Raw genomic sequence first — 16,531 nt, 5'->3', positions numbered from 1 at the left:
TCATACGCAATGCCATCTTTTGTGGTTACATCTTAAAACTGATCTACTTGTAATCATAAACATAGGATCAGGAAAAGGCCATTCAATTAGATCATGCCCGATCAATATCTCAGCTCCATTTACTGGTTTTGGTTCTGCAACTTTTAATGCACTTGGCCTGACAAAAATCGATCAATCTCAGTTTGAAGTTTTCATTAGACCTAGCCTTAACAACTTTTGGGGATAAGAGATTCCAGATTTCTACTACTTTTTGTGCAAAGAAGTTGCTACCTGACACCTGAATGGCCTGGCTCTAATTTTAAGGTTCTGCCCCCTTGTTCTGGACACCCTCAGTAAAGGAAATAGAACACCTCAATTAGATCAACCCTATTTGCAAGGGAATATAAGCCAAGTCCTTGCAACCTCCCCATATAGTTTAATCCAGTATCATTTAGGTCAACCTGTGCTGCATCCGCTCCAAGGCCAATGTATCATTCCAGAGGCATGGTGCCCAGAACTCAATGCAGTACTCTTAATCAGATCTAACCAAAGCTTTATACAATTAACGTAACTTCCATCTCTTTGTATTCCAGCCTCCTCAAAACAATAACATCCCATTGGTGTTTTAAAATACTTTTTGTACTAGCTTTTAGGTGATTTCTGTAATTGGACTTCTAGATCTCTCTGTTCCTCTACAAATATTAATCCACTATATTTTTATCTGAATATATCTTTAACATTCAACCACTTCCTTAAGAGAAATAATGAATAAAAGCTGGGGCAGTCTGCAGAATCTTTAATTTTTGCTGGATTCTGATTGTTGTTCAATTTAAACATTTCTGTGCACATTTATTTTTCAAAAAAGAGCATGTGAAAACTGGACTATATAATTTACTTTGGTGGTACTGAAGATATTTTTAATTCTATTCGAACTGGTGGAACGAGGTTGGTGAGCACTGCGATTAATTGTTTTAGATCACAATTTAGTTTAATTTTGGACAGACGTTTAATTTGTTTCCACAGTTGAATCATTGGTCTGCATGAAAATTTCCCCCCTCTTAAAATATTAGAGTCTAGTGTGACCTAGCCTTAATCCAGCATCAGTAACACAATTGATATAACTATTAATTGACAGATCCATAGATGCTGCAGCAAAAGAAAGCATACAGAGGTTCTGATTCTAACTGGCTCAGTCCTCTTCCAAAAACTGTCGTTAGGTTGATAGATGAACTTGACCTTGATGTTGAATGAGAATAAATCGTTAGATTTAGCTCTTGATACATTGTTAAATCCAACCAACTCAATGCAAAACGTCTCCTTGAAGTGTAGAATTCTCAACAACAGACAATGCAGCACAGTTTAAGAATTCCAATTTTTTTAATAAAAAATTATTTAATTTCACAGTCTTTCCAAAACAGCAATTTCATATTGATCTTTTGACATCCACGAGAAATCATTTAATGGATTAAATTTAGCTTGGCTTGATGTTTGGAATACATCAAAATTCAGATTAAAAAAAACTATATTCACAGGTTAATCCATAGCAAGATACTGTTTAAGATCACTGTTCTGTGGTTTAATGGGTAGCAATTAGAATTCCTGCTATCTTACGTGAGCTCCGATTAGATTGTTTGCAGAGGATGAAATGTAAGCTATGCAACAATAGGGTTCATTGAGCAGCGAGCTATGCATCAACCTCGGAATCCAAATGATTAACATGTTCTCAGTTTGAGAGATGTTTAGTACAGCTGGAAGCTCAGTCCATGATTCATCTTGATTCACAGATCCCTCTTCCAATGATTGGATCTTTCACCTTGCGATTGATGCCCTGTCCCAGATCCTCAATCCATAACTGCACTTTTGCTTGTGATCTACCTTTCCACAACTGAAGCTCCACCCCCATGATTAAAGCCCTGTCTCTGGACCCACCTTGCTCTTGTATACTCGTCAAAACAAGTAAAGGATGACAGAGGCGGAAGATATAACATTAATCTACTTTGTACCGAGTTAAGTTGTCACACAATCTTAATTCAGATCCAGTGCAGCTATCCCTCAACCCAAAATTCTTTCAACAAATTAATTTACCCTAAAGACCCAGACAGTTTTATGAAATCAGCAGCCCCCTCTTCCAAGAGATCTGCAGCCATCTTTCTTTTATTATCCTCCCTCTCAGAAATCCACAGATCCCTTCTTCTCCCTTTTTGCAATCCCCTCTTTCGTCCACACATCTGAGGCCATTTTCCAGCCCCCCACACAGAGACTTACAACTCTCTCTTTCGTGTAGAGAACTACAGCCCCCATTCTCTATCTCAGAGATCTGCAGCCACCATCCTTCCTACAGCTCTTCTCCACTGCCACTCAAAAATATCCAGACCTTTTTCTCCTTCCATCTACATCTACAGTCCTTCTCTGGCCTTCAGAAAAGATACACGTTTCTTCTTCCCTCTTTTGAAATTTGAAGACCTCCTCCTCAGAGATTTGCAGCCCTCAGTCTCTATTTAAAAATGAATCAATTTTTCCTGTGTTGCCCTCCTACAGTCTACCTTCAAGGCAGGAAGATTTACTGCATTTTGATGTTTATGAAGAGGAAAGGACTTTGTTTCCCTTTCAAAGTATTTAAGGTATGAACAGCTAAAGCAAAGCATGCCAACAAAATTTAGTTCCTGTCCTGTTTTTCAACTAAAGGAACAGGTTAGACCATTCAGCCTCTTCAACTTTTTCCACAATGGCTGATCTGTACCTCAACTCAATTTACTCAAAATCCATTGATACCCTTAATGAATAAAAATCTATTGATCTCAGTTTTGAAATTTCAATTATCCCAGCATCCAGAGCCTTTTGAGGAAGTTCCAGATTCCACTACCTTTCGTATAAAAAAGTATTTTCTGATGTCACTCCTAATTGGGCTAGCTCTAATTTTTAGATTATACCTTCTTATTCTGATTCTTCCATCAGAAAAAGGGCGGAATTTTACACTGGTGGGGTTTTACAGTCCTGCCGAAGTCAATGGACATTTGAACGGCTCACCACATTTATGGCCCACCCCCACACAATGGGATCATAAAATTCTGCCCATTGTTTCGATCTATCTGCCCCATCAAATCCCTTTATTGTTTTGAACACCTCAGTTAGATTACCACTTAACTGTCTAAACTCAAGGGAACATAAGCCAGGTTTACACAACTTGTCCTCATGAATTAACCCTCTAAGCCCATATATTATTCTGGTAAATTTGTGCTGTATCCCTCTGAAGCCAATGTATCCTTTGAAGGTTCAGTGCCTGAAAACTGAATGCGATGCTCCAGATGGGGCCTTGTCAGTGTTCTGTACAACTGAAGCATAATTTTCTCTCTGTATTCCAAACCCTTGAGGTAACGTCCAATATTGCATTATCGATTACCATTTATACCAGGCCATCAGCTTTTAATGATAAAGGAAAATATCCAATCTATCGCAGCACCTATGTTTTTCTATTCTCTGAATTTTATCAGTCCTTGACCTTGATGAAAATCTCGATATCCCTTCATCATCCAACAGCCCAACCTTATTATAACTCTGTCCTTCCAGAAATCCCACAAAAGTGAGGAATTAAATACTCTCAACATAAGTGATATATCACAGCAAATCAGATGAGAAGGTCTGAGCCAAGCTCCAAGGGTATAGTGCAAGCTCAGAGCAGCAGGCACCAGCTTGGCCACTGTCCAAATCCTAGATTGCCTGATGCTGTATACTGTCTTGTGGAATCACTTCTGGCATCATTACCTGGGGTCATGAAGCCAATTTCCTGTTGCAGCAAGTCCAATGGCAATGGAACTGGAAGGACGATACTGAACCTCCCACATCTGAAGCGGTACAGCAACTGGGTGAGAGAAAACATTAATATACATTCAGTTAACCAAAAATTCCATTAATGCTCTGTTTCTTTATTCTTCAGTTCTCTGCTGAAGACATCAGTCTCTGCCGGGTTATTCTTCCATGGCCTTCAGTGCCATGAACTAATTAAATAACAGAACAGGTTCAAGGGACAGAATGGTCTACTCTTGTTCCTATGTACCTCATCCAGGTGATCATTCTTCATGCATGAGCCTAAGCAGCACATGTTATCAGGCCACACAACTATAGAGCACATCACAGTCACACTCTATTGTGGTCTCATTGCATCACGACACGAGTACCTTAGCTGATGGTTTCTTCCATAGCTCAGTGGCATGTAGGCAAATTGCTTCATGTCAACAGCTAATATCAGTTAACACAGATCACAGATCAAACCTGGGAGTTTCTTGATCTGCAAAGCCCAATAGTATGCCAGGCAATGGAACTGGTAGCAACATTCATGAGCCAAGATTTATGTCCAATAAATCTCTCAACTACAATATTCCCAGCAAACCAAGTGTATCTGTAGAACAGACAGACATTATCTCAGTCACACTACTTGGCAATAAACGGCAAGATTCATTTGCAAGCAAAATATAAGAAATAAATCAAAAATAATAAATAATGGAATTATTCAATGTGAAAGTAGTATAAAAGACCCAAAACTGTAAGAAGAATACTTGATGGACAGCACTAAAGGAGTTCTATCATTCTCAAGCCATGGGAAAGAATGTGTTTGAGCAGGAGATACTGTTTCGAGCTGTAATGCGGAGGATGGACACACTGACTACGACTAATGTTGTCATCATTAAATTGTTGTTGTACCACTGATGTTCTAAAGCTGCAGGTAACTGAAGGTTGGCCTTACTATCTGTAGCTTTAGGTCATCATCAGGCACATGCTGAAACTCATCTTGTGTTATCAGGAGTTTCAATAATTTGTTAGTAATATCTGCAATCAATAAGGTAGGGTATTTAACTACCAGCTCTGCATTAAAAAGAATAGGAATCTGAACTATACAAATAATGATACAAAAATCACACTGTCCAGCACCACTCTGCATACCTGTCTCTCCAGGTGAAAGCTGCAGGGTATAATAGGTGCATCTGCTTGCACATATGTCCTTAGGTAAAAGCTGAACCTCAAAAACCCCCTGTAGCTGAGCGATCCACATCAGCAGGTCCCCATCATGATCTCTCACCTGTGCAAAAAAGAAATCTCTCAGCATTTCAGCATTTCTTTCTCAGTTCACAGTTAATCCACACGGCTGCTCTACTTGCCAGAATGACTGTGTTCACAACTATAAGTATCAAAGGAATGAACCAATACATAATCATCTAAGGTCCTGAAACACTTGTAGAATTGTCTGTGCAGAGGCCATCCAGAAACAAAACCTACAAAAAAGGTAAGAAAGTGTCAGATACATCAATACTCATGCACCTGCAATAAAACATGGACCAATCAATTATTCACATTCCTATCCAACTAAAGCAAATATTGTTTTACCTTTATAAATGTGTCTGCCACGGCGCCATTCTCTGCTCGTGAAGCCATCAGCAGCCAGTTAGACTCTGCCAATTCCACTACTGGAGGGAGGAAATAGGGTCGCTGATAAAACGAACGGATCACCTTCGCAGCTGCTTTGTTGCAATTCTTCCTGTTTAGAGATAATGGTCAACATTCAATGGTTGAACATCATGGTTGAAGCTCACTCCAGCATCCTTAGCTCAGAAACAACAAGGCTGTAACATCAACTGGTGTAAAATTCATTTGCAATCTGACTCAGTTCACCACACCTGTTTAAGTCCAGTCAATTTGCCAATTCAAGGAAGATCACCACTGTTTCACAGAGTACAGATGAATACACAAACCAAAACAAATATGATGCACAATAATGGACTGCAATGGACAGTATCCACATGAAACACGTTGGGCCATAACTTCTGAGCTCCCCCGTGTCGGTTTCGGCGGGGGCGGTGGTGGGGGGGGGTACCCCAAAGATGTGCTGGGGAACCTGTCTTCCAACTTCAAAAGTCAGATTTGCACGGCAATTGTCCAGAGTGCAAACTTCATCTGGCCAATTACCCTGCTATAGTGAACCATCCGAAAATGCGATTTAAATCTCAAACTTCAGATGGTTTTGGCTGTGTTACACAAATAGTTACTCAGAAAAAGTTAGAAGGTGGGGATGATGATGTGGAAAGCCAAACTGAGATAGAGGGATTACACGTGGACAGATGTTATTGGAGAAGGTCAACTGGTACAGAGTTGTGGGAGTGCAGTGTCATGACATCCATGGGAAGTCTGGTTCTGATAACTGACAAATCACAGCAGCCTATTAATAATCAGCTAAGTGTGTGCAGGAAATGTTATGAATGAATCAGATGGGAGAGAGTTAAAACTCCATTTTGTTTACTGTTTGGGCATTCTTCAAAAGATGTAAATGACAGTGTTGTTGTTCCACAGCAAATAGCCAAACCTTGTGGACAGATCCAAACAGATCAAACAGTAGTTTCTGCACATGTTTACAACAAATCAACATATCAATTCATGATTAACAGCCTTTTTAATCACATCGGGATATGTTGGGATAAATTATATGTCCCTAGCCCCCAAGAGACTGGCTAACTTTAACGGAGTGTGGGGTCACAACTGAAAAGTTAAGAGTTATCAGAGTCAAGAAATTAGGAGTGAAAACTGGACAAGGCTGTAATGTTTTTAATGGATCGCTTAAAATGTACTCTGATCCTGATGAAGATATGATGGGCAGGACAAACTGAAGTGTTAGTTTGATAGTCACATAAAATAAAGGCAAGTGGCACTAAAGGGCCTGTTAATAGAAGAACAGTTTTAGAAACAGAAACAAAAACAGCTGGAAAAACTCAGCAGGTCTGACAGCATCTGCGGAGAGAAACACAGTTAACGTTTCGAGTCCAAATGACTATTCATTAGAACTAAAACGATTTCATGCATCCGCAGTATTTTGCTTTTATTTCAGAAACAGAAATACATTTTTGCAGTTGAAATTAGAAATTTGAGAACTCAGTTCAGTTAGACGGAAGTTTAGCAGCTGTTCCGGCATGTTAGCCCAGTCAGCTAAGTTCTCGAAGTAAAAGTAGTATAGAGTAACAGTTAAATAAAGAAGATAATGTCAAATGAAACAGCAATTAAAGGTAACTGCAGAGGACTTGCTTCACACTCCAATATTTAAGCACAAACCAGAGTGATAGAACCAGCATGTCAAAGGTTAGGGGAGGAACCTCATTTCAATACATCAATTATTAAATAGTATAGCAACTGAATCCAGAATATTACCTCAAGATCATCTAAATTCTCACCAAATTCCACCACCATCTTGCCTAACCCAATCTCTACAACTACAGTCCTTTTCTGGCCTTCAGAAAAGATCCCCACCCCACCCCCAATTCCCTGCCTTCAGCCCACTGACTGGCCTTTTGTACATGCCCCTCCCTTCACTTGCTATTGGTAGCAGAGTTCTCAGCTGCCTTAATTCCATTCCCTGGAACTCCCTCTCTTAAACCCTTTCATATCTCCACTTCTCTCTCCTCCTTTAAAAAGCTTTTCAAGCCCCATCTATTCTGCTTTGCTTTAGATCACCCCGCCAAACCATTCCCTCTATTCATTGGCATCAGTGCAGCAATGTATTTCCACTGTGAAGTATCTTCGAATGGCTTGTTTAGATTAAAAGGTTATACAAATGCCAATTATTATTAATGTTGCTCTACATCAAATCACAAAGACATAAATGTAATTCAGTCAAGATATGAGGAAACTGTCTTACTCAAAAGAGTGACCACCATTTGGAATTAACCTTCCAGGTGAGGTAGTTGGATTCAAAGGCAAGTTAGTCAGGCACACGAGAGAGATGGGCATCAATAGATATAATGGGATTTCCCCATCCCTGACTACCTATGGGACTTCTATGCCATCAGTCTAGGCTGTAATTATGAAATAAAAACAGAAAGTGCTGGAAAAACTCTGCAGGTCTGGCAGTATCTGTGGAGAGGGAAACAGAGTTAACATTTCAGAACCAGTATGACACTTCTTCGGAACTCGAAGGGTTTATACATAAATAGCGAATGAACTATCAAGTACTTTCATGCAGTCTTCACACAATGTTAGATGGTCAAGATATTGCTCATTGTTAAAAATATCTGATTTCATAATTCATGTATTTTAGAAAATAGCTTCTAGTTTAGGAATTTAATTTAAATATAGATAAATGGAAACGTTTGGTTGAGAAACTGGTAAACAGACCCGGGGGATAACAATTCAAAGGGTAAATGTGTTTATTTAATTAAGTCAGAGTCAGAAGTGAGATGACCCACCTCTGAGCTTATGGTAGGGACTGGAGGTCAACAATTATTTCAGTAAGAGATTTAACTTAAATTATTCATATCCTTCCCAGATCCAAGAAACTAAAAGCACCCTTGTCAACAGGGTGGGGTGGTCGTAGTGGTGGCGGTGGGGGTGGGGTTCTTGGTGGAACTAGCAAGTCTGGAAACAGGGCCATTAACTCGAGAGATATAAATCATTTATATGAGTCCCAGAATCAAAGGGTTGTTTTGAAGGTAAAATATAATTAATTTACTTTTCTGTTGGGAGCATCCCGAGTATGTCATGGAGATGGGCTGTGGGTGTCAGGAAAGTTCCTTTCTTTTATCTGTGTGTATTTTCTCATAGAAAATAAGCAGTTCAGCTTGAGACTAGGCAGAGACAGGGACAGTGACTGACAGGAGCTATAAGGCAGCTGTGGGACTAGGAGCTGTACAGAAGCTGTGGGAACCACTGAGTTTTGATGAAAGGATTAGGAGAAGCGAGTAGCATTTACCACACAAGCCTTGTTTCTTACCACTGAATTGCCCACTGGATAAGTCTTTGTCGATGGACCTTTTCCAAGAAGGAACCAGGACTATTCTCCACCGAATGATGAGAGTCCCAATAACTGCACACCTCTGTGTTCTGCAGCGCTGGATGACCACTGTATAACTACAAAAGAGACAGCAACACTGGATTAACCATATGCCCAAATCTTAGTGTTTCTGCTGTCCGTCCCCATCCCCAATTTCGATGTTCACCAGCTTACCCCTATGCCCTAAACTACGTGATCCATCTCTGCTCTACAACCACCTCTCCTTCCCACTTCACCTTACCCCACCAGCTGCGCTCTCCCAACCTCAACCAATCTCTCCCCCTGGGAGAATTACAATGCAGTTTCAGATTCCCAACTATAATGACAGGACTTCGGGAGTCACCATCATTGCAAAGTGAAATTTGGATTTGTTGCTCTTTTATCTCACTCTACATACTAAGGTAGGATACCTCGCACCCCAATGAAAAAGTTACACAAGCAATGAGATCAGGAATTCAAATATCAAATAGATCGCAAATTCATAACGAGAGCATTCATAAGGGATGGTTTTAGTCCCTAAATCTGCCAAGGATCACAAGTGAAGGCATTAACCTCCACATCAATCACAAAGTTCACCAGTTTGGACATTTGTTGTTTTGCATTCCCTTCAACTCAGGAAGGGCACTGTAACTCTGGAGCTAAGTGCTGAGAAGGATTTATAGTCATAGCCTCTGGTAAAACAAGCAAGCAACCATTCAAACTAAGGAAGCAGGGGGCGGGGATGTACACTTGGAAGTTTTATTTCTCTCAGCGAGTGAGTGACATGTGAAACAGGATTCCAGAATTGGTGGTGAAGACTTGTTTTTTTTTAAAAAAAACATTCTTAAGGAAAGAATTAGATGGATGTCTGGTGCTTGATCAAGAGATCAGTCGAAGGATGGGCAAAAGATGTATATATAGGCCTGATGGCGTCTTCTCATCCTGGATTCAAACATAAATAAACCCTTGCATCTACTGTTCTTCATAAGTGAGTATTTTAACCCATCCACACATGCGGGATTAACGTCCTTGGTTGTTAGCTGTAGATGCAGTGATTAAGACCGAAATTAAATGTCTGGGAGCTCCAGCAGTCAAGCACTAGGACCCCTGCCTATAGATTTCTGGGACAGAGCACAAGACCTCATTATAGGGCACTCATTATCAAATATAACACTGGAACATTTTGAGGAGACAATTTCCACACATCGAGACTGGAGTTTGAATCTTAGTCAGGCACTAGCCCAATAGTTATAACTTCAGCTGACCCTGATGCACTATCAATGGCAATTGTGGGGCAGCTCCTGTGCCTACAACACATTGTATAATTGCCCATTCACTTATGAAGTAGAAAAGAGGTTTAAAAAAAAAAACTTATTGACTAACCTGAGTTAGGAATGGCACCGTAAATTCTCTTTGTGCAACCCATTCTTCAGCTCCATCCGTTATTATGAGGGGCAGATTCTGACGCAGGTAATTCTGGAGAACAACTTTTGGATCTACTTTGTGCAGAGATTCCACTTTGGGGTACCTTTGGCAAACCTAAACAAACAGATACATAAATACAAGGCTTCAAAAAAAAACCGTAACAACTTAAAGCAGGAGGGCAAGTACTTTGCCATGGTAAGCTCAGATATTTTCTGTTTAAAAACAAACTTTTGTCTACATTAGTCTTATCTTCAAAATCCCTCCAAAAGCACCAACTCTTATTACGGTGGTACACAGATGGGAGGCATTCTTCAAGTAGTCACTATCTGTACACCAACCTGGAGAGGTAGTGTAGATAAGCTACTCAATTGTGGTGCCCAGTCTCCCCTGAGCCTAATGTCCACACATGTACACTTTACAGGGCAGGGTCATCAGGAGTCCAAACCTGAATGATTTTTCCCCCTCTTCCTTGTACGTGGGCACTGAAACCAATTATAGTGCCCTAACTACAGCCCTGCACCTCCCCCCTCCGCACCCCACCCCCTGCTAACTGAGATGAGCTAACTTAGCAAAGATGGGCAAAGTTTTGGACTGTACCATACATAGGTACAGCAAGAATAATCTTAACTCACTGAGCCATCATAAAAACTCCTGTTCTCCCAACATTATTAAAACTTAGAAATCGTTTATGACAAATAAATCAAATTATAATTTGCATCTTGCTGCCCTGGTGAGTTAATTACAAAGAAACAACATAAGCTTAGGTCAAAAGAGCTTCGTGTTTCTTATTTACTATTTGCATAACGTGTTACCGTGAACACAGTTCACCTCCATTACGTGTAGGAGACAGTCTGGTTGGCAAACATTATCTGAGAGATGACGAAAAACACCTAAACATTGTCCAATCTGATTCCTTGATAGCTCAACCACAGTCTCAAGGGGGAACCTGAGTGTCAATGTCATTTGAAGTATGAATATGATTTGAATGCTCTCAGTGGAGGTCCCACTCCAGCTTTATTAATTTTAGAAACTCATGTCACACTGCTTCTGAACTCACATTGATGCAGTCTGTGAGCTGCAAAGACTCCAGGCCTCTCTCAAAGTAATAGGGGTTCCTGATCAGGCAATCACTGTTGGAATACAACGTCCAGTCCCAATAAGGCAGCAACTGAAGGTAAGAATAAATATGTATCTGTTAGAAATTCTTCATCTTTCAAACTTGCTTCATACCAAGAGATTTTTTTTATTCGTTTGTGGGAGGTGGACATCACTGGCTATGCCAGCATTTATTGCCCATCCCTAATTGCCCTTGGTGGTGAATGGGATTCCCTGTAAAAACAGGGACCTAGGTCTTGTGTGGAAAACACAATACTGGAACTGTAACTGTCCTTGACCTGGAGCCAGGATCCCTGAGACCATCATTTGCCTTAGACTTGGGCCAGGATCCCAATACAATCATCAATGATCCTCAATACGATCAATGGCGTAGGCTCAGAGCCAGAATCCCTGGCCAAAGTCTGTAGCTGGGATCTCTGACACTAGAACCAGACTTAGCTTGGAACGAGGATTTTATTATTAAATTACAGTTGAAATCACTAGTACAGCATGAACAGGGTCCAGAGTCTAGCGTGAACCAGAATCCCTGATAACAACATCTGTCTAGGCTTGTGGCTGAAATCCCTGTTGCCAGCACCACCCTCAGCCTCGAACACAAAAAACAAAAATGATGTGCAGTTTGTAACTGTTTATCGTTTTTTCTCCCTTCTTTAAAACCTGGCCAATATTTTCTGCATTGATTTAAGAGTCATTTAACAGTGATCTTTATAGAACTACAGGCACACAATGCCAATATATTAAGTAACAACTTGGCTCATCTGAAATCATAGGCATCTTGATATTGAAGATTAAAAACAGAAAATGTTGGAAACGTTTAGCTGGACAGACAGTATCTGTGTTTATTTCAGATTTTCAGCATTAGTAGTATTTCTCTATTGTTGATGCAGTGGGGTCTGTGATCGCTTGCAGTCAGGACAGCGAATCCAATTAGGCTGCTTTGGGTAAGTTGCTAAATCACCTGATACCATGACTGGTTATGGATATATTTGCTGGGTAAAGTATATTCTGAATCTAGTGAGTAGAGTAACAAGACAATTAATTTGTGCAAACCATACGCATTACGTGAACCAACCCATAACCTTCTTCATCCATTGAGTTGACAGCTCAACTAAGGGGATAGGGTACATATCCCCTAAGCTAAGCAGGGATAGCTCTAACAGTTGTCAGATTTACCTATTTGGTTGCTGGTCAAAAGTCCATATAAAAAAAAATTGCTAATTTTGGAAATCTCAAAAAGCTTTTGGCAAAGAGCCATAATAGTCTTGTTAACAAAATTGAAACCCTGGGATTAAAGGGACAGTGACTGTGTGGATACAAAATTTGCTGAGGCAGAGTTGCGGTGAATAGTTGCTCTTCAGACTGGAGGGATGTATACAATGGTGTTCCACTGGATTGGTATCAAGACCACTGCTCTTTTTGTTAATATTTATTATTCTTTATTAGGATGTGTGTCATTGGCAGGGCTAGCATTTGTTGCCCATTCCTGATTGTTTTTGAGAAGGTGAGGGTAAGGCACCTTCTTCATCCACTTGGTGCAGGTATACCCACAGTGCTGTTCGGGGCAGAGTACGAGGATTTTGATCCAGTGACAGAGAAGGAACAGCGACATAGTTCCAAGTCAGGATGGTGTGTGGCCTGGAGGGGAACTTGCAGGTGGTGGTGTTCCAATGCATCTACTGCCCTTGCCCTTCTAGGTGGTAGAGGTCACAGGTTTGGAAGGTGCTGTCAAAGGAGCCATGGTGAGTTGCTGCAGTGCATGTTGTAGATGGTGCACACTGCTGGCACTGTGCGTTGGTGGTGGAGGCAGCACATGTTTAAGTTGGTGGATGGGTGCTGATCAAACATACTGCTTTGTCCTGGGTGGTAACCAGCATATTGAGTGTTGTTGGAGACACATGCATTCAGACAAGTAGAGGCTATTCCATCACACTCCTGACTTGCACCTTGTAGATGGTGGACAGGGTTTGAGGTGCCAGGAGGCGAGTTACTCGCTGCAAAATTACGAGCTTCTAAGCTGTTCTTGTAGCCACCTTATTTATATGGCTGGTCCATTTCAGTTCCCGGTCAACAGTAATCTCCAGAATTTTGATTCACTGATGGTAATGCCATTGAATGTCAAGGTTAGATTCTCTCTTGTTTGAGATGGTCAATGCCTGGCACTTATGTGGCCCAAATGTTACTTGGTACTTGTGAGCCCAAGCCTGAATGTTGTCCAGGTCCAGGAAAAGGACTGCTTCAGTATCTGAGGAGTTGCACTTGGTGCTGAAGATGGCAAACATCAGCAACATCCCCACTTCTCACCTTGTGATGGAGGGAAGGTCATTGGTGAAGCAGCTGAAGATAGTTGGGCAAAGAACACTATCCTGAGGAACTGCAACAGTGATGTCCTGGAACTGAGATGACTGACCTCCAACAACCACAACCAACTTCCTTTATGCTAGGTATGACTACAACCAGTGGTGAGTTTTCCCCGATTCCCATTGACTTGTTGATCCTAACAGCATTGTGGATGTACGTACACCACACGGACTGCAGCAGTTCAAGAAGGCAGCTCACCACCACTTTCTCAAGGGCAATTAGGAATGGGCAATAAATGCTGGCCTAGCCAGCGACTCCCACATTACATGAACGAATAATTTAAAAAAATTTCACTTTTACTCGGGCTCCTTGATGGTACTCTTAGTCAAATGCAGCCTTGATGTCAAAGCCAGTCAGTTACTTTCACTTCACCTCTGGAGTTCAGCTCTTTTGTCCCTGTTTGCACCAGACCTCTTTAGACTCTTGGTCCAGAGTGACCCTGGTGGAACCCAAACTCAGCACCAGTGAGCAGGTTATTGCTGTGTAAGTGCCGCTTGATAGCAATGGTAACAATATCTTCCATCTTTTTACTGATGATCGAGAGTAGACTGCTGGGATGGTAACTGGCTGGGTGGGATCATTCCTGATTTTTATGGACAGGGCATAACCTGGGCAATTTTCCACAATGTCAATGTTGGAGCTGTACTGGAACAGCTTGTCTGGGGCACGGCTAGTTCTAGAGCACAAGTCTTCAGTACTATTGCCAGAATCCCATAGCCGTTGCAGTATCAAGACCTGGATTTAGGTGTACAGGGCATAATTTCAAACTTTAAAGGTGACAAGAAACTCAGAGCTGCAATGAAAATGAGGATATTAACATACTTCAGAAAGACATACAGTTGAAATAGGCAGATACATGGCAAATGAAATTCAATGCAGAGGAGTGTAAAATGGTACAATCTGTTGGGAAGAATAAGATGAGGTAGTATAAAGAGATAAAAACAAAAAACTGCAGATGCTGGAAATCCAAAACAAAAACAGAATTACCTGGAAAAACTCAGCAGGTCTGGCAGCATCGGCGGAGAAGAAAAAACTCTAATTGATACAATAATTTCAAAGATGGTGCAGGAGCAGAGAGACCTTGGAGGCATATGTACACAAATATTTGAAGATGGTAGGACATGGTGAAAAGGGGGCTAAAAAAAGCATGCAGGTTAATAACAAGGGCATAGAGTATCAATCTCAATAAAACATTGGTTAGGCCTCAGCTGGAATACGGCGTTCAATTCTGGGCACTGCACTTAAGGAAAGTTGTAACATTTAATTCAGAACAGAATGCTCCATCTTGAAAATTAATTTGGTAAAGCTCCCTTCCCTTTAAGAATCAGCCCCAAATCAAACCGGATGAGACAATGCAATGAGACGTGGATTCCGAGCCCAAATTCCAAACACCTCAAAATTTAATAAACGCACTCTCCCCTCTTATTTCTGAAGTTGTTCAGTAGATCCCACCCGACAGAAGGAGAAGTGGTGGGGGAGGGCGGCAATATGTATAAGTGTTTTTAGCCTGTAAAACCAATCAATTATCCCCAAGAGTCCAGCGCAAAAGAGGAGGAGGAGGAGGAGGGAGCGACTGTGGTTAAACGGATCATTTGGTTCCAACTCAGGATGGTTTACTGCTATCCTTTGGGCATTGGATCTACTTTAGTTATTGTGAACATTTACGGCGTTTCTTAGTAGCCCGCAGACCAACTGAATATAGGTATATGTGTACACACACACATATAAATTAGTTTCAGTGCAAGCTTGTAATGAGGTCGAGGCAGATACCGACCTGAATGAGCAGAGCCCGGCCGCAGTAACTCAGGAACCTGGAGCCGGGGCGGCTGCAGAGCAGGAGGCAGCCGAGCAAGAGGACGCCGCCGGCGGCGGCTAACGCGATCCGGGCGCGGCCGCAGCCGCCACCAGCCCGGGTGTGGGTCGGATTGGAGCCGCACCGGAGCAGTGGTTCCACCACCTGGCACCATTCGGAGTCGGAGGCGGGGAGCAGCCGGCGCCGGTGCAGCCTCTCGAACTCGCCGTCGAAGTAGGAGAGCTTCCTGGAGAAGGGCAGGGACCGCAGCCCCGAGCAGCTCCTTGCCCGACGAACCACCATCTCTGCTTCTGTTCTGCGTTCTGCCAAGAGCACAGGCATTGCCTTAAAGCGGGCGCGACACCTCATCATGCGTTACCCCCCCCCCCCCAACCCAACCCCAACCCCAACCCCAAACACAATCCCAACCAGAAAAATTTTAGAGCCAGGAAGATGCAGAGAAATTCGTGCTTCGTTACTGACGGGGAGTGCGGCGTTTCTGTTAATACAAGCGATAATTACTTTATAGCAACTTGCATTTATATAGCGCCTTTAAAATATCAAAACATTCCAAGGCGCTTCACAGGACCTTTATAATCTGACGCTGAGCTAAATTAGATATTAGGACGGATGACCAAAAATTTGGTCAAAGGTTTTAAGGGACACTTGAAAGGAAGAGAAGGAGCTGGAGAGCGTCCAGTACTCTTCTGGTCGATCTTCCTTCCACCCGCCAGAAACTTTAAGGTCATTCAAAGAACTTGCACCAAATTACGTTTACCCACCACTCACTGATGAGCACTGGCTCTTAGTCCAGCAAGGCCTACATTTTAAAATTACCATCCTTGTTTTCAACCCCGTCCATGGCCCAGTGGGTGAAGGGCTCTTTCTAAATGCAAGACTTATTTTTTAAAAAAAAACAATCTCTCAACAACAACTTACATGTATAAAGCACCTTTAACGATAATATAATGTCCCAAGGCATTCCGTAGGAGCATTATCCAACACAATTTGACACATGACAAAATGCTTGCAGATAGTTTGTAAGGAGCATCTCAAAATAGAGGAGAAGGCTGCGT

At 41.7% G+C, this 16,531-nt stretch overlaps 1 protein-coding gene across 2 annotated transcripts; it reads right to left on the bottom strand.

Moving 5' to 3' along the window:
• Positions 1-827: 827 nt before the first annotated feature.
• Positions 828-15,795, bottom strand: LOC121285453. Of its 2 annotated transcripts, XM_041201886.1 has the most exons (8): positions 15,438-15,795; positions 11,247-11,357; positions 10,148-10,303; positions 8,726-8,862; positions 5,359-5,509; positions 4,918-5,053; positions 3,742-3,838; positions 828-1,215 (listed from the first exon to the last, which is right to left on the bottom strand). In XM_041201886.1, the coding sequence occupies exons 1-8, from the start codon at positions 15,756-15,758 to the stop codon at positions 1,104-1,106; spliced, it is 1,221 nt and encodes a 406-aa protein (XP_041057820.1). In that variant the 5' UTR covers positions 15,759-15,795; the 3' UTR covers positions 828-1,103. The 2 variants fall into 2 exon arrangements, 1 of the variants encoding a protein (XP_041057820.1); XR_005944688.1 differs by lacking the exons at positions 828-1,215; positions 4,918-5,053 and adding an exon at positions 5,054-5,246 and having other exon boundaries at positions 1,345-3,838.
• Positions 15,796-16,531: the final 736 nt, after the last annotated feature.

This window comes from Carcharodon carcharias, chromosome 13 (genome assembly GCF_017639515.1).
Source record: "Carcharodon carcharias isolate sCarCar2 chromosome 13, sCarCar2.pri, whole genome shotgun sequence".
Lineage (NCBI taxonomy): Eukaryota > Metazoa > Chordata > Chondrichthyes > Lamniformes > Lamnidae > Carcharodon > Carcharodon carcharias.
Note: the sequence above shows the minus strand (reverse complement) of the source record. Positions and strands in the feature narration are given on the sequence as shown.

Coding starts and splice junctions, on each gene's coding strand:
- LOC121285453 (XM_041201886.1), bottom strand. CDS start 15,758: ATGGTGGTTCGTCGGGCAAGGAGCTGCTCGGGGCTGCGGTCCCTGCCC. Junction 8,863..10,147: donor CGGTGCCATTCCTAACTCAG/GTTAGTCAATAA, acceptor TCTCTTTTGTAG/TTATACAGTGGTCATCCAGC. Junction 5,510..8,725: donor ATCCAGTGGGCAATTCAGTG/GTAAGAAACAAG, acceptor ATCTCTAAACAG/GAAGAATTGCAACAAAGCAG.